Source organism: Tenebrio molitor, chromosome 3 (assembly GCF_963966145.1).
Source record: "Tenebrio molitor chromosome 3, icTenMoli1.1, whole genome shotgun sequence".
NCBI classification, from domain to species: Eukaryota; Metazoa; Arthropoda; class Insecta; order Coleoptera; family Tenebrionidae; genus Tenebrio; species Tenebrio molitor.
In genome coordinates, this window is record NC_091048.1 from 26,749,125 (window position 1) to 26,772,991 (window position 23,867).

General features: G+C 39.1%; 1 protein-coding gene across 2 annotated transcripts in view; it reads left to right on the forward strand.

Annotated features, from left to right (window-relative positions):
• The first annotated feature begins 4,309 nt into the window (after window positions 1-4,309).
• The window catches only part of Octalpha2R (alpha2-adrenergic-like octopamine receptor), a 106,892-nt gene continuing 87,334 nt past the window's right edge, over window positions 4,310-23,867 (forward strand). The window contains exon 1 of one of the 2 annotated variants that reach the window (XM_069043287.1): window positions 4,310-8,601. In XM_069043287.1, coding sequence (XP_068899388.1) covers window positions 7,966-8,601 — 636 coding nt within the window. In that variant the 5' untranslated portion in view covers window positions 4,310-7,965. The remainder of the gene's footprint in view (window positions 8,602-23,867) is intronic. The other variant, XM_069043288.1, reaches the window with a different exon arrangement.

Consider the following 23,867-nt stretch of genomic DNA (forward strand, 5'->3'; position numbering starts at 1 on the left):
CAGCATTATAATTTTGTTATTCTTATTTACAAGCAAGGTGAAGTGGGTGTGCTTGGAGGGTGAGTCTTTGGGGCAACTAGCCCCACACAACAAGGGTAAGTGTTTAGGTGTAAACATTTCAAACAAACAAACATTGTTCTATATTTTCATTTTGTTGGAAATGTTGGTCGATTGCAATACTGTTTTATTATTTTTTGTGTTGTAGTTCATTCCTTTCTTGAGACAAATTATGTTCATTATCTTATTCCTTAATAAGAACAGTGGAATATTAATTGCGGTGTAATTGTCCATGGCCAACTACCAAATTAAGAAGTTGATAAATGGGACGAACGTGACAATTTAACTAGTTCATAGTTTTAACACCGGCGCTGCAATGCGACAGACCGTAAGTCTTTTTTATCTGGTAGGACGAATTACGGTACAATTATTTTAAAAATTCACTGCTGAAAACGTATCAAAACGCCGAACAGTAAATAAAACGGAACGAGAATTTTAAAATACTTTTTTTATTGCACTGAAATTGCATTATAAAGCTTCAAACAGTTTTTATTAAAGTTATTCTTTTGATTTCCTCATTCAATCATTATTTTCGACAATAACATTATTATACAGGTCATTATAAAATATTGTACCATCGTAGTAGGCGTTGATGGCTTAGTTGAATGTGCCCCAAGCTTCATAAGATGAGTGAGACTAGTATCGCCGATAGGTGGCGCTCCTGGCGGTACTGGAAATCTGTCTACTACTACCGTGCGATTGAATAAAAAAAAACAAGTCAGTTTTTGGTCTCTTCTTTTGGAACATAGCGGAGTACCGCTACTATATTTATATTAGCATGGAAGTCTCTCTTTAAAAGAGGCATATTCTAAATAAATGCTTATAAAAAACTACAAAAACTTCTGTCGTTTCGACAACGGGTTACAACCACAAAATACCTAATGTTGTTAAAACAAAAGCATTAAATATAAAGTAGTGTAACTCCTGTAAATATGACACAGCCGAAGCGCGAAAACTTTTCCTTCTTTCGCTTAATATGCCGAAGGGGAGAGAGCGTTGAGTGAAATTTCTAGAAACAACCCTTGCCTATTCTCTTAGATGTGCCGCTATTCCACATTAAGAGCATATTCCATAATCGGGTCATTTCCTTCATACATACCTGGGGTCATTATTACCCGTCTGTGTGGTGTAATTTGTGTTTCGGAGAAAATCTATCACAGTGTCAAGTATCAGAAATAACAAATGAGATCGTGCAAACATGAAAGCGGAAGTATTTTTTTTAAAGAACACAACAACACCTACTTAACGCACGTAAATGTAATTACCGTAACTCTGAAAAAAATGTTCCGGCTGATAACGATCAAAGCTGTCAACCATGTAAAACAAAAAGTACTAGAGGGTAAATCTGTCAATCTTACATTGTAGCTAAAGAGCAGCTAGTAACAAAATCGTACTTTCTTAATTTTCATTTGTCATGTTCGTTTTGGATGATGTATTGTTGATTGCCTATAGCGGCTAAGAAAATTATTACTGGAAATAAAAAAAATCTTGTTCAAACTTTCACATACAACGTGACTACAACAGTTGCTCAAGTTTCTGCTCTACCAACTTAAACTATTTAAGTTAAGCAATTTAACCTTGTTTATTCGACCATCAATTAATGTTGTCTAATAGTATCAGACCCACTATTAGCAACTAGTGGCAACATTTGCATGATCCATGTATATTCAGAATTCAGTTTGGTCTCCTGTTTGGAGTAAATATGTCATGATTATTACAGGTATCTATCGGTGGCATAATGTTAGCGGTAAAAAATCGGTTTGATTGGCATGCTTTTGTGTTTGGCAGTGATTTACTTTGCTTATCGTAATTATAATTACCTGGTGGACTTTGACTCTATTGGACAATGACGTTATTAACATCGCGTCGGTATCAGCGGAGCAAGTTTGAAATGGTGGCACCTTTGAAAAATCGCCCCTAATTAAGTCCCAAGTAAACAGGAAAAATGATCCCATCTCCTGGCCGGCGGCGAAATTCGCAAAGGGCGCAATTTAAAATTGCGTCGCTGCAGGATGCAGATTTATCAAAGAAATTAATTAGGGTTAAATCCGGCATGATTCCGGGCGTGGATCACACAACGAGAGAGTCCGGGTCCATCAAACGCACATCCCCGTCTTAGGGGGCAATTAGAACATCACTGGCATGTTGCATGCACATAGTTAGTTACGTAGCTCGCCGGAATTCCATTCCCAATTATAAATTGTAATCCGGGCCGGGCGAGGATCCGGGCTCCGGATTACGGATCGGTTCTGCCAGAGGCGGTCAAATAGGCAGGGCGAATTTCGACATTGTCAAATCGATAAAACCACCTCAGCAACACCCTTTCATTATAAACGGAATAAACGGGACGATATGCAGGCGGTCCTGTGCGTGCGTGTGCGAGCGTTCAGCCGACGACCGCGAGAGGGTTGTGAATTATGCAGGGGTCGCCGGGGGCGAGTTTTTCCACCCGCAAACCGTATTTTATAGTTTTGCATGTTTTATGGAGGGGCGCAACGCCACTGGTTGCCCAACGGTGGCTTAGTGGCCCATTTCGGGGAGTTAGGCTCTGACGTCATAGTCGGGATCGACGTCATTGGGATAGGTCGCAAGCTTGGCTGCGTCGATCTTCGACGAGCTAAAACCGACGGTGCAGATGTTTACACTCGTTGATTTAATGTAAGCGGGAAAAAATTTGACGAGATCCGGGAGAAGAGCGCGAGGCACAGTTGTCACCCCGGCCCCTCAGAAAATAAACTCCGGACTCCGGTTCGCACTCGACGAGTGCATCTGCATCGGTTTGACGGCGCCTCGACTGCTCTCCGCGAGCGCCAAATTCGAAATTGGTCGAATTAATGGCGACCAATTACCTAGCGAAGTTTGTAATCGCTTTGTTCTTTGCTGCTCGTTGCAAGTTTGAAGAGAAACGTCTTTTGAAACTATAACACTACCTAGAACGAGTCGAGTCGAGTAATTTCTATTCGTGCTGAAAGTTCTCCGGGTAAAGTATTTAATTTTTAAACTCGAACGTTTATTGTCGTCGAACGACTAGATCGTTATTGACACAAAAGAGTGCCGTAAAGACTCGGGGAATGAGTCTCTTAAACAAAAATCCCATCTCAATAAAAACAAGGATTGGCTTTTTTAAGTACGGGATTGATGCCGGATTGGCAATTTAGGTTAGAGACGTGGCTCATGGGCACAATAAAATCTGGACGGAAACTTACGACGCTGTAAACTTCTAGGCTGGACGCCAGGTGGTTGAAAGAATAGGAAAAAGGTTGTTCTCTATGCAGATTCATTAAATAATTAATATTAAGAGAGAAAAATAAAACTTCTGGTTAAAACGAACCAGTAAAAATTTGTTTTCCATCAAAATTTGTTATTATGTATTGCATGTTTGTTAAAAAAAAAACTAAATTTATGTTTACTCAGTTATTGTTCTGTCTCGTAAAATTTCAAATCTCATGTCGAGTGATGTTCATTTTTGGTGTGTAATTTTACTGTACATATGAAAATTATTTGAGATAATGAGAAACATTGTTTTTTACCTTACTGGAAATATGTTTGTTGTTTGATGTTTGGTATCCACAAAAGATTTTTTATAGCAACATTTATTTTTTACTGAACCAGACTGGGATTGTACATCTCTTATGAATCTAGTTTTGTTCTAAAAATAAGCTGAAGCCAATATGTATTTTCATTATTTATATATGCATAAGCTTTTAAAAATTGTGTAATCTTTGTTCTGTTCAGAGGGTATTAAAAATACATATCTACATACACAAAATGGAAATGTTTTCAATGAAAAAGCTCACATTGTCATCTATTAATGTTACCAATTAATGTCGAGACAATTTTCAGTGACATCCTTTCCTGTGTCGTGGAATTGTGCTGCGTGTAAGATTGGTAAATCAATTACTGGAATTATCACACTCTGTAATGTCTTTTTTTTACTGCAGCACGCGATATAATAAATAATTTTCGCTGTCAAACAATCCATCGCCTAATAAAAAATTACATTGCGGCCTTATAATCATAATGACCAGATAAATTACAAAAGATATTAAGGTTATAGGACTAACAACAAAATCATTGTTTCAAATTAAACCGTCCTAGACTGTTTTTTGGTAATTGTTCACTTTAACTACTTCTGGAATTTTCGCGTTTTTTCTGTCTTAGTATAACTAAAGGGTAAGGAAAATTCATTTGCACAAGGTTTTAATGGTGAGAAACGATTTAGGAGGACGCCTTGAGGCTGTCGAGCCACAAAAAACGCGAAAATTCCAGAAGTAGTTAAAGTGAACAATTACCAAATTTTTTAAATTAATTAAGTAGACAGTCCGATCAAAAAATATAATTAGTCTAAGTTTTCGTTACAGTCAATGTCCTCATAAATCTAAAGTTCAGTGCCAACTAGAAATAACTGCTCAAATACATCATCAATTTATTATTGGTTGCCTATCATGCGAAGTGTTCTTAAGTAATGTTTTCAAAAAAGGTGTTGTGATTATGACTCTTCGTGATGTAGAGTTTTATTTAACGGCGCTTAAAAATGTTGAGAAGAAGGCGTCATTATCCCATCGATGACATTTTGACGACTCTGTCCTGATTTTTTTTTCTCGCCAACCCGCAAAGTGGCTATCGACGGATATTGAAATATTCTGCAAAGCTGTAAAAATTGATGTCGCCTCGTAAAGTACATGATCATAAATATACTTCATTTTGTCATCCGAAACGTGCTTTATCTGTCATCGTACACTGGTCGTAATGGCAAATATCCACTCGCATTACAACTGTCCGATAAGTTAGAACATTAATTTTTAACTGCCGCGGGTAATATTCTAATCATTGTACATAGTAAAACACAAACGTGATTGTCGATGGTGTAGTTTTCGAACAACCAGGAGAAGTAAAATCGAGTCGTAGATTGACTCGGACTAATATTAACTGTAATTAGTAGTGAATACAAAGTACAGCAGCAACTGTGCAACCTGGTGTATAAGTCGTATGATTTTAGATTTATAAATGAGCAATTGTTTGTAATCGTCGACAGGTTAGGTCGGTGTGAATCAATCTAAGAGTTGACTTTCGTCGTTCACGGACGAGCGGACACAACGTGCTCCCTGGAAATTCATTCTCGCCACGCTCAAATGGATTTGATCGACGAAATTAAAAATTAAGGATCGCGATCCCGCAGCAAGCTTGACGGTCGGGGGCGAGAACGGCGGCGCCCCTCGAAAGGGGCGAGCGTTCCGGCGCTTTCTTTTTATTGCGTCGGCTTTTCGGGTCGACAATCGAGGAAAAAATAAATACCGCTGGACCCGAATTGGCGATTCTGTTGAGAATGAAAACATGAAAAGGCCACTGTGAGGCCGATGTGCCAACGGCAACGTGACTGTCCCATGCCCACTAAGCCAATAGAGAAACTGAAAGTCCAACATGACATCCGATCCGAAAACATCAACTTTGAAGTTGCTTACAAAAGCCCGGTTTATGGCCTGTTCCCGAATTCCTGCTTCTTTATTGATTACTCACTCGGTTTCGGTGATGAACTCGACTTTAATCACGAGTTACAATTCTCGGCGATCTTTCTCCCCCAGGAACGAATTTTCATCACATGGAGCACACTAGTGGGGAGCGTCAGGAGTCGACGATTCGACCGGATTTCGGCAATAATTAGGACTTCCACCGATGTGGAATTGTTTAATGTTGCGTCGCGGGACGAGAGAAAAAAAAACATATCCGGGAGCGTCTTAAATTGCACGAAAGTGGGATGAGTTATGTAAATATTTTTTATGGCACGGCTTAAAAAAAATTCTACGTCTGCTCTGTATGAAATATTGTTATCGACGTCACCCGAATATGTCTTGATAACATGGAAAAAGTGCAAATAAATGTCAAGCGTTCCTTGCAAGAAACGGTATATTTGACATCCCCTTTTTTATTTCATTATTAAGAAAAACATTTTGTGAAAATTTTGACCATATTTCACGCGGCTATACAAAATTTTGACGTTTTTTAAATTTTGGCCAAAATTGGGCGATAAGAAGAATAGATTATGTGACCGTGGGGGCATAAATAATTCGTTGGGCTGGTGCAAGTGATTTTTTAAATTTTAAATTGAGGCGTCGGTGAGGTCTCTCGATACTTTTCGAAATAAAACTCTTAGAGATCAGCTTCTGCTGACAGATTTAAGTTTAGTTTAGAGTACAATCTACAAAACTTAAATTTATAGTTACCATTAATTCTTCAAAATTACGTAATAAAATTTACAGCAATATTTTACGCAAACACATTTGTAAATACATATACAAAAATTTGTAATTAAAATTGTGAGATAAATCTCTGCAATGTTATTCTTTGCGGGATTTCTTTCTCACCTTATTTACGGGCTCAACTTTCATCCTCATATTTCACAAATACACAAATAAAAAAGAAATGTTGTTTTGCTTTGCAACAGTTCCCCGTCGAGTCTCACTCGATTATTAATATTTTTGTTTGCGTAATGGCAATAAACTTTTCAATTCGTCACTTTTCAGTTTATAAAATTTAACCGCCAACGAACAAACAAATTGAACGAGTGCCACCACCAGGATTAATAATTCCGACAATATAATTTATGTATCACGTGATCACGAATGATCCAATGAAAACGCGTCAAGTCCTTAGTTGCATGGCTATCACAGCAATAAAATTACTATTACTAAAATTACTATCTTATTTACTTTCGTCGTTACGACTTTTGATTGAAATAAATTTGTAATAAATGAATAATTTTGTATTTCATTCATTATATTGTCTCATCGAATATAACACGTGGTATGATTCATGATCCATGATATTAAATTCGTGAAATTGAAGCAGGACATTTCACTCGTCCTTCGGACTCGTGAAATCTCCAGCTCAATTTCACTCATAATATCATCGATAATAATCATACCACTAGTTATATTATAGCCGATAATATACGAGTACGTTGATAATAATAAATGACACAACGTTAACACATTTTATTAATAATTTTCTTGTTTTTAAGTTTTTTAATCCGTTGACAATTTAAGATTGGTGTTCAGCTCATGCAATTATTTGTCGTCATCTGTTGCTTTGTTGTACCACTTAAGAGAGAATTCGTTAATAGTTAATAAGGATAAGAACATCATATTGTTAAATACATGATTTATTCTGCTTGGTAGAGGTAGTCGAATATTTATTAATGAACAGAGTAATGCTTTTATTGGTAGAATTTAAATATTGACGGCATGAATAAAAGTAGAAAGACTTCAGCTTTATTAATTTTTCAATGACGTTTTGTGTATGCAGTGAAACTCTTGACTAAGTTGGCAGACTTGTAGTCGTCGAATTGTTGATGTTTTAACGTAGAATTTGTTATTGTTATGATAAATCCGATTCGGGAGAGCTTGGGAAGGTTTTGGCTCGGGGGTGGGCTTTGGTTCGTAGGTGTGTGTGTACGTTCCCTTCTGCGTGGTCGTGTTCGTCGTGAATCCATCGCGATCGGATGGGCAAGGAGAATGGAGATGGATGTTGCATCGAGATCGGTCGGATGCTGGGCGCAAATAATTGATAGTGAATGTTAATCCGTAATTAGGCTCGGGCCTGAGCGAGCGCTTTGGCAGGCGCCCCGACGCATGCCCGGCGCCGGGAGAGGCTCAAACAGTGTGCGGTCGTGGAGCAAGGCGGTAACATGCCAAGCGAGCTCCGAGTCGAAAGCTCCGCCGACGACGACGACGAAGACGCCGACGCTCGCCATCGCGAGGCGCGACGGACCCCGCCAATATTCTAAACTAGCTAGTGGTACGATAGCTTTTGGTATTATACTTAGATCTTGTTGCGTTTCACATTATCGCCGACACGGGCTGCTTCGGGTAAACGGGTATTGTACATAGTGACTAGGGACCAAATCGCTTCATGGCGCTCACCAACATGACGGCCAAGGCGGCCGTCGCCGTCGAGGACATGCTCCTCATGATGGACAACTCGACATTGTACGGGACCGGCGGTAACGCCACCGGCGGCAACGTCACCGTCGCGAACGCCACCGTCGCCGTGCCGCACTATCCCAGCGGCTACACCCTCCCCCAGATCGTCGTCGCCTCCGTCGTTGTCACCATGCTGATGATCGTGGTGGTCGTCGGTAACATGCTGGTCATCATCGCGATCACCACGGAGAAGGCGCTGAAGAACATCCAGAACTGGTTCATCGCCTCGCTGGCCGTGGCCGACTTCTTCTTGGGCTTGGTGATCATGCCGTTCTCTCTGGCCAACGAACTGATGGGCTACTGGATATTCGGGATCTGGTGGTGCGACGTCCACTCGGCCATGGACGTTCTTTTGAGCACGGCCTCTATTATGAACTTGTGTCTCATCTCGCTCGATCGCTATTGGAGTATCACTCAGGCGGTCGAATATCTCAAGAAGCGCACCCCCGTGCGTGCCGTGGTGATGATAGGCGCCGTCTGGGTATTGTCCGCCCTCATTTGCATCCCTCCGTTGCTCGGCTGGAAGGTGGAGCGCACTCCAGATGTACAGTATCCCAAGTGTCAGGTAAGTGTTCGATTGTGCACCGACGTGATACGGTGAACTACCTATATGGGCGTAGCCTAACACAAACAATTTTTTTAATTTTCCGACGTGTTTTTACTCTTACAACAAACGGTCTGTCTCCTCATCCTCTTTTTCATTCGAATTGTGAATAATTCTTGGCAGGACACTTGCTTGCGCCAAATGAATAAATTATAAATGGAAACATGTTCATGACAATTTCTGTAATGTCGGACGCTTGTTTTCAGCTAGTTACATAAACAAAGCCGACTAAATTAAGTCATTGAATCGACCAAAAACTATTAATAGATATTTTTACTAATAACGCTCACGTTTATTTACAAATGTGTGTGTGCATATTTACCACTGAAATGTCTTTTACTTTGATAATCATGTTTAACAGCACTTACCAAAAATTGACACGTCAATAATAAACGACTCCCGAGAAAAAAATGCAAACAATGTTTTGTTTGTTTAAACCAAGGGTTCTCAACTTTTTTGACTACTTTTATTAATAGCAGTATGTCATATCGAACAGCGTTCTCAAGTTGAAAAAAAAATGTTTGAAAGAAATAAATTATTATTGGCACCTAAAAACGATCGGACCTGTTGGAAACCACTGGTATAAATACGTCACGTGACGATACTATTATGTAAGTAAGTCACTTTCGGGAATATTATTAAAGTGTTTTTATAAGTAAGTTTCCTCTTGAATTTTAATGTGTATGCTCTTTCCTGACGGTCAGATAAAGGCGGTTTCAACAGTTGTCTGCACTTTTTTTCGTAACATGCTGTACACAAACATATTGATTTGGAATGAGGCTCATTTATCATGGAGTAAAATAACAAAACTGTCGATGACAAGGCTATATTTATTGTTAAAATTATGCAAATAATTTGACGGTTCTGTATTTAACCATTGTTATTAATTTATTAATGGTGTTTACTTTCCAAGAGTGTGTTTTTTGTGATTCTTTTTTGTTAAACTAAACGCGTTCAATAGACTTTCATAAAAAGGAAAACTTAACGAGGTGTCTGATTATTTCATATTATTTAAGTTTTTGAATCAGCAATTAAGCCTAGTTATTTACGTTTTTGTTTATTAACTCCGGAATTTTTTACCATTTTTTCCTAGATTTTAATTGGATACTTAAGAATCAGACTTTGCGCTATTAGAAAATTATACAACAGAGCGACGTGAACGGCAAAAATGTATGAATTAACTTATCTTCAGGGAAACCACATTTTATTTCAATTTTCAACTTCCACACAGGAAAAACGTCCAAAAATATTACATTTTTAGTCGCTTGGAAGCTTCTTTTGTGGGCCATTTCGCTCAGAAATGCTTCAAGTTCTCGTGTTAATTTTTTTCCCCGTTAATCTCCTATGTTTACCATAATAATGCAAGATGGTATAATTTTGACATTAAAGATAGTGGAATAATGCGACCTTGTGCAAACGCGCATTTTCGCGCCGCAAAATTCCACTATTTTATCAACATTAAATTCACGCAAATCCGTGGGAAAATCTCACGAAAATGAGACAAAACGAAAACAATTCGTCGTCTATCCAAGAATGAGCTCTTTAATATTTAAAAGGGAACACGATAATATCGAGAAACCAGCTTTTTCATCATTTTTAATAAGTTTTTATTTTGTGTGTCATGCAGGGAAGCGTAATAAAATTCTAAATATTTAATCTTAAATCTTCCCCTTAGAGAAATTTGAAAATAAATTTTATTCGTCGACGAAAAAAATAAGCAGACGAACGCGGTAGCAAAAGGGAATTTTCTCTTTAATAATTCCATGTATATTTTTAGTTAGGCCGTAAAGCTGTTAATAAAAACGTAATCAAGAGAGCGACAGCCGAAAGTAAGATTTAATTATGCGAAAGAATTCCCAAAAGTCGTGCAGGATCGAGTCAGTCTTGTTTTACGTAATGAAGTGACGCCGAATATAACGAAATGCTTGTATGTGCATGTTTTTTTTTCTCTTGGCGATGCTCCGGTACAACAGTCGTCAAACCGTGGAATATTACGATAACAATAGCGAAACAAACATCCGTTTATGCTTAATAACAACAACGATGCTTTGTGTTGCCCTACAAATTTTCCTCGGTACATATCTAATGATTTACGTTTTAGCAATTAATTAACATGCGCGAACATCTTTGTAGCGATATCAGACAATTAGACTACTCATCCCCGGGACGTGGGTAGATCAATAGCGGGACAACACTCTTGTGTCATTGGAAATTTCCAAACAAATATTTTCCGGTCCATTTATTTCGAAAAATAATAAAACGCGCACCAATCAATATCGAAACGGTCTTGGACCGGTTTCAAAAAAGAGAAAAATCGATGCCACCAATGTGTTAAAAGAGACCATCGTAGCTGCCCCAATCCCCACCATTCGCTGTTGCAGCACCATCTTGTTAATAAGGGATCCTCAAGTGCACCTTGTAATCAACCGGTTCCTATTGCAACCATTAACTAGGGTATTGCGAACATTATTGCGTATTATCAAACAATTAAATTTCAAGTACAGCTACCCATGCGGGTAATGCTAATCAATATTGGATGACATCAGTGCAGCGGTGTACTAAATTTAAACATTCTTCATGTATAATGTAGCGAGTGTTGTCCGTAAATAGCACACTGTCAAATCAGGTTTTTTCAAAATGCAAAAATGTGTAATTTTCCGAGCGAATAAAATGCTTCTTTTGAGTTTGTTGTGCCAACGTTATTAACAAATCGAATATTATTGCCCACTCATTATTGACTCATTTTATCTCTGTTTATCCACTTACCAAACAAATAATGAAACAACATTTATCTTGGCAACGAATACAATACTCCCAATAAAATTAATACGGGTCGCTTATTATTTGTTTCTAAATTAGAACAATGTAATAACCTTAAGATATTTTTCGGAGGCGGTGTTTGTCAAATTTTGCCGCGTGAGAGAATTTAAATCGCGCCCATTAAACACGGTAGTAAATGTGAACAAGAATCCTCTTTGCTGTGAACTAAGTAGTAAAAATTGTGAATCCTTTTTGAATAAATTCCCCAAACCTTGACTTTCTGTACCGTCGAGAACATTCATTCGAAATGTGTTTCTCTGTGAAATTTTCATCTCGACAAATCAGTGGAGCACTCAGAGGCAACGAATAAAATAAAGAAGGCCACTACACACAACGATAAAAAAATAAAATCTCCTAACCGATATGGAGCCAAGTAGACGATAAATCCTCGGCCAGCGCTCTGGGATATCGTGTTAAAATATTTCTTCGTGCAGTAGTAGCTGAGCTACTCTTAACTATAATTTTTCCCGAAACAAAGACAAAACACCTTCGTTATCATGCAAATAAGAACGGATTTATGCAATTTCGTCGGAACATTTGGATGCAGACTCTGACCTACATATTTGCGTCTAGGGTAAGCTCTTCTAAAACAATTCCTCCCGAAATAGGAAAAAAAAATCATTAAATCTGTGAATGTGGAGGAAAGGAGCGAGATAAGAATCTCTTTTTGTCAAGATTCCTGATATTATTTTCAATTAGAGTCGAGAAAAGCGCAGTCGGTGTAATCCAATCAATAGCTTATCTAGTATAAAGCTCGGGCCCTTTCAGTTGTACAGTGACCGAAACTGATTCTTAATTATTTTCGACCGCGGCTGTAAAAAGCAGTGATTTGTTATTATAAGACGAGGTCTTAATCAGGATATCCGAGCTTTAATGTCGAGCTTTATTAGCCAGTTTCATCTCTCGAGATCAATAACAAAGGGATATCAATCCGGTGGAGGAATAACGGCGACCATTCGATCTCTTCGAAATTTTCAAATTTGATTAGAGCCTGATTAAAAATATCTGAAAACAAATCGGGATCCTCCTTTATTGGAAGATTTTATTATTTCATTACACTCCTAGAGACTAATGTGAAATGTCTGGGTGCTTAATTGAAAACTCGTAAAAGGAAGTTACGTCTTAGGCCGAAGCATTTTGGTGATTCCCCTACAAACCATCCACTCTGTTTTATTCAGGATCATTGGTATCCAATCGGCCTCCCTTTTTATTATACCTATAATCCACGAGGATAATAAAAAAAAACCCTAATCACGTCTCCCCGTCGTATAATTTGCCGCAGAAAAAAGAACAAGTCTAAATTATCATATTTGAACAAGGGGTGCTCTTCCGCTCCGACCTGAAAAAAATTTAAACAAGCCCAGCCGTAATCAATCCGAGCTTCTGATATTGTTTGATTTCCGGACTAGAGAGCGGTTGCAGGGATTTACGTTGCTTAACTCTTATTATTTTTCCTTCTCTTTGATCTTTCACGTCACAGCTAACGAACAAAAGCCATTTTGTTGTTAAATGCGCTCATCGTGACAAATGGGAACCATCCCGAGAATCGTTGCCATACTTTCACTGAGCACCGTCGAGATCGCTCCGATCCCCGGACTCTCTTTTTAAACCTCTTATTTTTTTCGTCTAAAATAAGCGCCAGATAATGATAGTGGGGGTCCGGAGTGTTCAGCTTCGCCCCTTCCACGATGAATATTTAATTCTTTTGTGTAACAGTTTTTAAGTTGTTTTTGTTCTCTTGTAATCATGCCAATCTGTGTTAGTATCGCTTTTCAACTCCGCCTCCCGGGCTGTCTTGTGACAAGCAAGCAGAAGCGCTTCTTAGTATTCTATGCAGAAAGCTCTTTCTCGTTGTAACCCTTTGGTTAATGATTTTCCACGGTTAGTGGACTGTGTTTCCATTTAATTCGCTGCCCGTCGGGAAATAAAACTCGAAACGAATAGACAGAATGGCAAATTGTACTCGCTGACACTGCACTTCTATTTCAATTGTTGTTATGTTGGCATAAGTGACCTGTGCTGCAGGAATTCGCTCCTAAGGGATCGGTCAGGTTTAATGGGACCTTGGTAATTTTCAATTTAACTTTTTTTTTAAATCTGAAGTTTAATTTCGTCGTGGCCACAGATAATCACAGTCAAATCAGATTCTAGCTGTGGGATGGCCGGTGCGCTGTTGACTCCGATGTACATAAGCTTGAATTAATTATGAAAATCTTAGGCGAAGGGAGCTAAAATTAAGTCTCCTTTTTAGAACTACCGTCGACGTTCATCTCTCTGGTTACATTTTCAGAAATTGCTCTCGCCTAATCAGCATGCAAATGTAGGCAACGTGGCTGGTTCATTGTGAAATCCGATGCGCATACGTTTGAATCCGTGTTGTGCCCGATGCCGTAATCCCCTTCATCCTCGGAATGTGACGATTTTTAATGAGGCTGAAACTATCGATTTTGAAAAACCGCACTTTTGGACTTTTTATTCGCGAAGTAAACGCTCAGCTAATGGTCGGGGCGGAATTAATTGTTATTCTGAAGTGATTTCTTAAGAAGCCGGCCGCAGTTACCAAGAGCAGCGTAACGATAACGTCCCTCGAAGTTTTTTTACGAGCTGAAAAAATCAATCGCACAAAAGAAACGCGATCGTATCTGTGGACGTTCAAATTAAATATTTGAAACTCGCAGTACTAAAAAGGTAAGGCTATTTTTTGACAAGAATTACACGATGCTGCAAGAATCACTTCTAGTCTTCGACGAAAAGAAAGAAGACATTCTGTGGTACAAGAATAACATTTACTTGATTTACAGAACAACATCTCATTATCAGATGGACCTAAATGTCAAGACTCTCAAGACAAACTGGTCTTAAGAATAAGAGTTGCTCGAATGGATTTTGCATCCCTTTTTTTATATATTTTTGAGCCACTTGGAAGTAAAATTGGACAAAAGAAACACTGCGAAACATTTGCTTACTTAATGAAGACTAAAATTTTGAAGAATTTTTGAAAACAATATTTCAAAAGAGATGTTTTGAAGCACGCAACGCGACGGTACAAGAATCAAACGTTCCCTTTTTCAGAACAATAAAATTCTGTATGATGTAATTTGACAAGGAACGCACCTTGATATTTATACCAAAATGTGAAAGATTTATTTTGAAACTAAAATTCTCTAAACGACAAAAACCTTTGAGTTTTCATTTACGAAGGAAAGGTGCAACTAATGGATGGGTTCGAACTAATTGGTATTCTGAAGTGATTTTTTTTAAGGAGTGGATTCGCAATCGCCGTAAGAGGTGATGCAGCATAACGATAACGTCCTTCGCTCCTTCGGCAAATCGACTCCGCTGCACAATTCCATTGACACTTCGATGAATAATAATGGAGAGCCCGAGCTCAAACCAAGAATCTAGATCTTGGAGGCGGAAAACTGACCGCGCGGTCGTTTTCGGCTATTCAAATTAAACTCTGATCAGTGTCAGTTTAGTTGACGTCCGGATTAATTAGGAGATTTTTTCGAGAGGGGAAATTGCGCGTATCGATGTCGGTCTCATCTGCGCCAATATAGTTCGGCTTTTTGCCATCTCTTCGATCGGGGTTGGTGGATTTTTTCGCTCATGTGTGAGTGTGTCTCGCTCGACGGCGTTAGCTCGGTAATTTATGGGCTGAGCTTTGGATGGCTCGGCTCTAGCCTGAGGTTAGGCTGCTGCAAATTAAAGAGGATTTTTCAACGTACCGATTGAATCTACTCCTCAAGTTGATTTATACGTCGCGAAGAGGTAAGATATCGGCGGCTCGGATGGAGCGGTGAAGGTGCCGGAGGGATCAAGGTGGTGGTTTAAACCCCGTTTGAAGTCTAAACCGTTCGAAGAGAGGTGACAGTGGAGCAAGAGCAAGACATGATTGCTTGTTGGAGAACTCTTGGGTTAAATCTGTTTAACTCTTCCGATCTATTAATCCTCGTTTGAGGATTTAGCTTCGGCTGGGCGGAAATTTGATCGTGAAGGATGGTTCTCCGATAGCTATTTTCGCTATTCGAAAAAACAAAATTAACGATTGCAAGAAGTGTGCACACGCATCGACCGCCATCAATCATAGCCCCACGGAGAAGGTCTGTAAATCTTTGAAACGTTTCACACCTGATGCTCCGACTTCGATTTCTGCGATGGTTAATTCATCAAGATATCCCGAACGGCTGAACGAAACACGGTTCCGGTCGGACTCGCCCTTTACCAAACGGGAAACGTGAAGTAGCCATCGGTATTGCATGACCGGAAATAATATATTTTAAGGGAAACGAAACGTTCGGCGATATCGCCGCTTAAAGATTGTCAGCACGTCTAATCTAGACGTACACTGTCACTCTCGCCGACCCGACACGATATCAATTTTTGGACGGCTTGATTCCCTTCATTTGCATGTCTTCGAAGAATTTTGCACAAAATGCACAAGTGAAATCGATCTCGCCGTTTCCGTCCACGACCCAGCGATTCTGCTACAGCTTAATAAAATCTTCACGAAAATTCGACCGAAAAATAAGAGCTCAAGGAACTCTAAAGTATAAGGAAAGTAACAAGGTTGCCAATATCAGAAAGCTACTTCGGACTAACTGCATTATTTATATGAAATTGCTTTTGAATAAGAATTATTGAGTTTTACACTGGATAATGTGTAGTAACCAGAACAGAGCATTATAAAATCCTGCTTTCAGAACGCGTTGAATATCAATTAGTGTTAAAGTTTTCCTCAGGGGCAGAAAACTGTAAGAACGAAAAAGGATAAAATAGTCTGGAAGTAACATGATTAATTTTTACGCCCTAATCAAACTATCTGTGATTTTACCGCACGGAGTGCGTAAAATACAACGAAAATTTTAAGCTTTCAGGGACCTCCAAAGAAACTCTTAGCTTGTCATAAATAAAGTCCATTTATAGTAACACAAGAGACCGCTACCATTGATCCGTTCAGTTTTCGAAAATGAACAATTGTGAATTCTGATGGCGCCATCTTGTGGTATAAATCGTAAGCATATCAGTTATTGATATAATAGATAACTTTCTGGTATTTTATAAATCAAATGTCAGTCTTTGAAAGGTTTTGCAAAATTATTGGTTACAACAAAAAGTTTAATACATTGCTAATGCGGTAGGCATTTTACATCGCTCGGTTTTTGTTAAAACACTCCCGCTGCGCGGTCGTGTTTCAATCTAAAAACCTCGCGGTGTAAAATGGAGCCTGCTGCATTTGTAATGTAAATAACTATCACAAGCCTAATTCACTGCACCACGTCACTCTCGTACTGGTTCCAGCTGCCAAGCGTCATTGTCTGGCCTGTGTTAAAAATCACCCCCGAATCAAGGACCTTTTTGAACATGATTTATAGGCCACATGTTTGGGTGGAAGAGGTAGTGTTTCTGTTGCGTTTTTAAAATTCACTTACAAAAAAAAGACTGGCATTTTTTTTCCGAATTTCGAAAACATCTTTGAAAAATGCCGTAACGTGAATGGACACGTTTGGAAAAAAAGAAGCAGTGTTTGCATTTTTCAAAAAGTCTCAATGTTTTACGGATCGCGGAAAAGAGAACTCCGGGAAATTAGGTTTGTCAGTATTTATGAGCGAAAGTCATCACCTAGACCGTTATTCTTCTCTCGAAATTATTCCGACCGTATTTTTTCACCTCCAAATATTTACGTCCAGCCGTAAATCACTCCTGGTTCAAATATTTACTATTTAACGGCTACAGTGTGAAGCACGCAAGTTGTAGCTGGACAGATTCCAGAAAGTAAGACAAACGTAGGACCGCCAGCGGCCCACGGATAATTGAATAATTTAGTGTCTGGGTACAAATTAATCGCGAGGACATTTACAAGAGGGACGCCTTCGGTTCTAATTCCGACACAGATGGACGCATTTGAATAAATATGCTAATTTGATTTCACGTTGTCGCCGCAATAACCCACACGGAATCCGATTCTTTGCGGACGCTTGTAAAGTTTGAATCGCTCCTCTGCCTGACCCGAGTGCAAATTACAAACGTTCATTAAAGACTGGAACTGGCACGGAGATAACTCCTCTAATCATCGTCCGTGTTTTCTCAACTAATTCGATTCGTCTTAGTTTTTTGGCCAAACGATGGAGGCACTAATAAACGGATAAATTCATTTAACCGAACCGAACGTTCCGCTGACAGGTTTGACAGATCCGAACTGGCGGAGGCAAGAAAGTTCCGCCGGTGCAAAGCTCGCAGAGCAAATAAAGTAAGTCTCTCACTTCTTCGCCGAGTTCCGCGGCGCTGTTTGTCTTGAACTCATTTCGAGCCATCAAACGGACGGATAATAAAGCCACCTGTAATAAATTCCGGGATGGATGTAAGAGCATCGAGTGCGCTGGTCTAATTCCGAACTCTTAATTCGATTGCAACAAAGCACAATAAAGCGGAACGTGCTCCGTGTTTTATCATAAATTAGAAACGATAAAGTTCGCGCCGTAAACCCGAAAGTATGCGTTAAACATTTAAATGTGGCCGTATAAAACCCGTTGCCAAGTCGGTCTGAAGAGTTAGACGCCGTAAAATGATTAACGCTACCGCGGCATATCCCTGAGCCGAAAAGTACCATAATTCTTGTCGGACAAGGCCGTGAATCCCCCTTGGAATTGTTCATTTGAAGGCAGTCAAAGGCACACGCCGCAGTTTATTAATGTCTAGGAGCTTGTCGATGACGCTCGGAAGCTGCACATAACTAACGCACTGTCCATAATGAAGTCCTGCCCCATACATACTTGTCACGTCTAGTGTTAAACCGGTCAACTGCCCTATCTGGACCTTCAATCGAAAGGTCCTTTCTATGCGCCGATGATTGGAGGATGTGCCGCAATAATCCATTACCGACGTACAAAAAACACGTCGCGTGATTAAACCGGCCTCGTCTCCCTTGTTCTGGGGGATTAGCGTGTCGACGGGGCCTAAATAAGGGCGAAAATTAACGTCGGATTGACATTTTTCTCGAACGACTATTTCTAGCGGGATCGCCGCGATAAGTGGAGGAATAGAAAGCTTTAGACACGGTCGACTGGAGGGATTGTTTGTGATTGGACGTCAATGTCGGATATCGTTTTTGGATGGATGCTTTGAATGAGTGTGGTTGAGGGATGATATAATGTACGTTTGCATTCTTTCGACAGTTAATTACGTGAAGTGAGTGCCGAGCCGAGATAGACTGCTCTTAATAATGACGCGGCCGATCCCCGAAGGCGACGACTGGAACCCGACGGGAGGAAAAGTGGAACGATCACTTTGCCGACTCCCGAAAAATTCAACTCGTAACAGGTACATAAACAGGGTAATGTAAAATTTACAACCGTCGGGAGACGTAACAGAGATGTTACGGATATGTGCTCGCTCGTACAGTGCCTGTCGCAAGAACTTTCTTCCATCGAGTTTGTGTGAAATGGTTTGGTGTTTCTAATTGGTGATGAAAAAACGCGCGCGAATTTACAGTTAAATTTAACAGAACACGTTAAAAAGAAATAAAAGTCAATCTCGATTTTCACAAAAAAAATAATTTAATTTTTCGTGGAGATTAATTTGTGTTTACGAACAACAAAAGCGTGGATGAAAAGCCAAGAGAGGTTTGTGGGTATTAATTTGTGCTTGAGGGATATTCATTGAAAAACCGCCAACATAATTACGCAGATTAGCGAACCAACAATTTGTTAAATGTTAAGACAGCAGTGTTACATTTAAGCTTGTTACTGTTTAATCATAATAAGATATTCTAATTTTTAAAGGTGAAGAGAAATCAAATAAAATTGGTAGGTATAAAATGAAAGTCTTCTGTCAGTAGCTAGATTGTTGATTAAATTAGTAACATACAAATAAAAAATATAAACAAGAAGATTTTTACAATTCCTTTTTGATTTTGTGATTTGTTTTTTCTTCAGGACCTATCGAATGTCATAAGAAATATTTTTCCATTATCTGATTTTATCTCCTTCTCCCATTGCAAGGTAGTGGTCAATTCACCATCTGCTTCTTGCTCAAAAAAAGAGTTTGCTGAGTTATATCATTTTTCTTTTGTTTTTTCCTTTTTAATTCCTTTTGTTTCCTCAATGTTTTACATTTGAGAGAATATCATTTTCATCAAAAAAAAATTGCCGCTTTGCTATAGAAACGTTTTGCTCTCATTCATTGGTTGGATGATTAATTGTCTTTCTTTCTTAGAATTGGAATATGCTGGAACATTGTTCAACAACGAGAATTTGAAACCATATTTTTTTTGGTTCACTGTGTATATTGCATTCTAGTAAATTAAATAACTCTGGCAAATGAACGCATTAAACTTCAACAAACAAGATTTTAGTTATTGACAGTAAGAGTGAGGAAGGCAAAGCTTCCGTTCACGCGAATGCAATACAATTCAAGTGAACGAAAGCGACCTTACTCTCGAGGGCTGTATTTGTTTTGTTAGATACTTCTGTAACTTTGTATTCAAAATTTTAAATAAAAATAAATCACATTTTTGGACGGATCTGTTACTGTGAAAAAAAAAACAAATAAACAAAGTTCTATAACGTCAATAAAGTGGTTGTGTGCACGTTGTGGAAATGGATGATGAAGAGTTATATGTTCCTGATGATGTCCTGAAAGAAGCAAGTTCCGCGAGTTATCAAATGTTGCCTAAAAATCAAAATTACAGACAGTGAGCGAAAGTGAAGTGAACGAAAGGGAAACCTTCACCCACTGGTAACTATGGGTACAGATTCGCTGTCTAGGGAGGTATCGAACAAAGTAAATTTTATGTTTGAATGTTTACCCCTGGGGGTAGGAGTTATAGAAGAATGGTAAATAAAGAAATTTCACCAAAATCGATTGAACTGAAATGTTTATGACACTGATCAAGTGATGAGACTATTTGGCGGCACTGTACTTGCTTGTTGCGTAATCGGAAACGTACACCATCGTATCACTGATATAACATGACATTGTTGCATCAACGACATAATTAAAATGTAACATATAAATGTAATAATCCACATGACATGAAATTTTGCACCGTAACGACGCGCGCCATGTTAATGGACCTGCACGTAATCCGGCGAATTTAAGTGGCTGCGGATGTGAATTATTATGCGTATTTAACAGGTATTGTTATTCAAGATGCGATGGCCGCATTATCTAAATCATGGACGGGGTTTATCAGCTTGTGCGAAAATGGTGTGTAAAGGGGCTTAACCGGAGACAAATGTACATTCGAGCCGAAGTTATTAAATTGGACAGTTGTAATAAATATTAAGGGATGAACAGGCATCGTCAAGGATAACCGAAGAGGAACAATATTTCGTGGTTAGATGGCGAGACGAATTCATTGTGTCGTTTTCGTCCCAAAAGGAAAACAGAAAACGCCAAGTTCCCCGACCTTCGACGATAATATTGTTTAAAATAACAACAAGGATGGTTGTGTTTAAAGTCACGTCGGTCGGGATTTGAAACGTGTCTGCCGTTAAGACAATAAAGTCGGAGGGATGTTTCTTATTAGCCGCAACATGAAAACAAAACACCGGCTCCGGATCGATCCGGGCGACTGGAAAGTCGTGTTTTTTTCGCAAGTTTTTATGAGGTCACTTCGATTGTCATCTATCACATGCGGGAAAAGTTTCGGCATTTGTTAACTTTACATTATATAAGACAAACATTGACCCTGCTCAAATTTCCGGAGGCCGTGACAAGATTAAAGTCGGCTTAAGTGAGTCGCATTACGCGGTCCACATTAGACGAAACAAAAACGGAAGAAAAGAAAGGCCAATATCTCTCGTCTGGAACAGTTAGGACGGCAGTTTTCCGTTATGAAACTGAGGAAAATGACTGACGCCATCTGCCAGACGAACATCCTAATACCCTCGCGGCAGTTGTTGGTTGGATGCACTGTTCGAACAACACCTGTTGGCAAACGTCAAAATCGCAAATAAACCAAAGGTTAACTAAAACACGACAACCAATCGAAGTTATTGCAACAATCCGGAAAGTTGGCGGGCGCCAAATAAATTGTTTTCCACGTGATTGATTTAAGTAAATACCTGGAGGATTATTATTCGCATGTTCAACAAAAACATCCGTCAATGTCGCCCAGGATTGATAGAAATGCTAATCTAGGCAGTCCATCCATTAGCTGCACCATCCAAGCTGTTAATTCAACTATATATTTACTGATTCGTCCTCGTCGAAAAAGACAACCACGTCCAGAAACTCGACCCCGCTGTAACAACCACCGGTCAATTCTGACACCTCAATCTTTTTTATTTCACTCTGCCGAGAATCTGCATCGCAGAAAAATAAAATCTCGGGGGTGGAACAACAAACTCGTCTAAAATAATAATTCCGATATTTGCCTGACCGATTCTGGCTCTTCCCCGATCCGCTTCCCTTTCTGTTTATTCCGAGATATGTCACATAAGTAATCGTTTCAGTTCTCATAAAAGACGTTTCCTATATCTGATTTTCGGCCGAAGGTTGACCGGGTATTTGGATTTATGTGCAGTAACGACCGTCGAAAGTCCTGGTCGGCTTTCACTTGACGGCTTCAATTTGCGAAGGATTTTTGGGAAAATTGTCGGCTCATCCGACTGATATGTTAATTCGGTTCCAGTTGTGAGGATTTGTCGCACGGAAGAGTCGCAGGATCAGTCGCGACCCCTGTCCATTTTTATTTTTAATAAAGGGGAGCGGCGAATCGACACGACGACGTTAAACCCCTTTGAAATGAATTAATTTCTGAGCCGGTGCGTCACAATGGACACGATTTAGGGAAAAAGAGAGCCTAATTTCACGTGATAGCGCAATAAAATATTAACAGAACCTCGAAATGTGTTTGACATAAAACCATTAAGCAGATGAAAGCAACGTGCGTTAGATTAGATCGAAGCGATAAGCCGTTTTCGGAAAATTCCAAGACGAATTTGGGCAAATTTGTTCGCGTTAAGGTGAATAATTTGTAAGCTGTGAGTGTTAAAGCTGCGCCGCATTTTTCATTTCGTAATCTGGAACGGCCCTTTATTTTTAATTTAAGCGCCCGTAGATAAGCCGCTAAATATATTATCAAAAGTTTTCCATGGGAATTTCAACGAGAGAGTAAAATATTAGTGAAAGTTCGGAGTCGAGATTTATACAGACGGTTCCGGTTCGGAGCTTTGAAACAATATTAACACTTCCGGAAATGTCGCGGGGGCGGCCCAGGCAGCGATCTCTGATACCCGATTTCTATACTTGCGCCGGTTTATGAATAAATTACGGGATTAATTACTACCTTGGTCGGGGCAAGATCGTTAAAATTCATCAGAAAATTATAAATTTGTTTTGCAAATTGACGTTCACTTTGACTAATCAAAAAATTATCAGAGCTAATCGTCCGGTAATTGGCGCGGATCCACTAGAAATTTCAGCGGAAAAAAGGACGGTGCCCCGGCATTATACACAAACTAAATTGGAAAATTCCCCGTTAAATATTGAACGAGCTGCAAACAATAAATGAGGTCTTCTAAATTCTGCGCTGTTTGTGCAAAGCATTTTTCAAGCCATTCCGCTGATGAATTTTCAGTTCATAACATCAAGGATTTAAAATATTGCCAATGTTTCAGCACAAACCAAGGAATCCTGGACGCCACTGAATATTTATCTTCTCTTAATTGCCCAATTTTAACTCGTCTCTTATAAACTCGACTAGCCGTAATAAACAGAAAGTTGTTTATTTTAACCCGGCGCCTCCACCATTTCTGCCCCCCACAAACAACAAAGATTTTCAGGAATCTCGACCAATTAACAATTTTATTCGCCAACTCGTAAAATTCATGATAATTTCGCTTCAACGAAGCTCGTAATAGGTCGGCCAATAATTAATTCTGCGATTTAACTACCGCCACGAGATATTTTATCTGATAAAGTCTCCAAAAAATCATTTTTATTACCGCCCCCAAAACGATTCCGATTTTACAAATTAGCTCGATTAAAATTTTCTCGACGAAATTGTTGTGCTTGTTTGCCGCATACCCGCCATAATGGCCGTAAGGGTTCTATGAAATTATGTTAATTAAGTGTCATGGTGACTAAACAAATTTGTATACATTTAGAATAAAGCGATTGGATTAATTGACCGATCCAGGTAAAAGTACAATATGAAAAGTATATAAATCTTTTATCATTAGATAAGAATTAGAGATCATATTTTTTATTATTATGTAATTGATAAACCTGTCATTATTTTTCTTATCTACGACCATGTGATGTATCCTAATTATTTCACTAATTTCAGAGAGGTAATAAGTTATTTCACGGCACGGCGTGCACGCGTGCACGCCGTGTGGTAAAGTAAATAATGAAAATAATTAAATGAAATAATGAGTAATTTCTATGTCCGAAGGCAT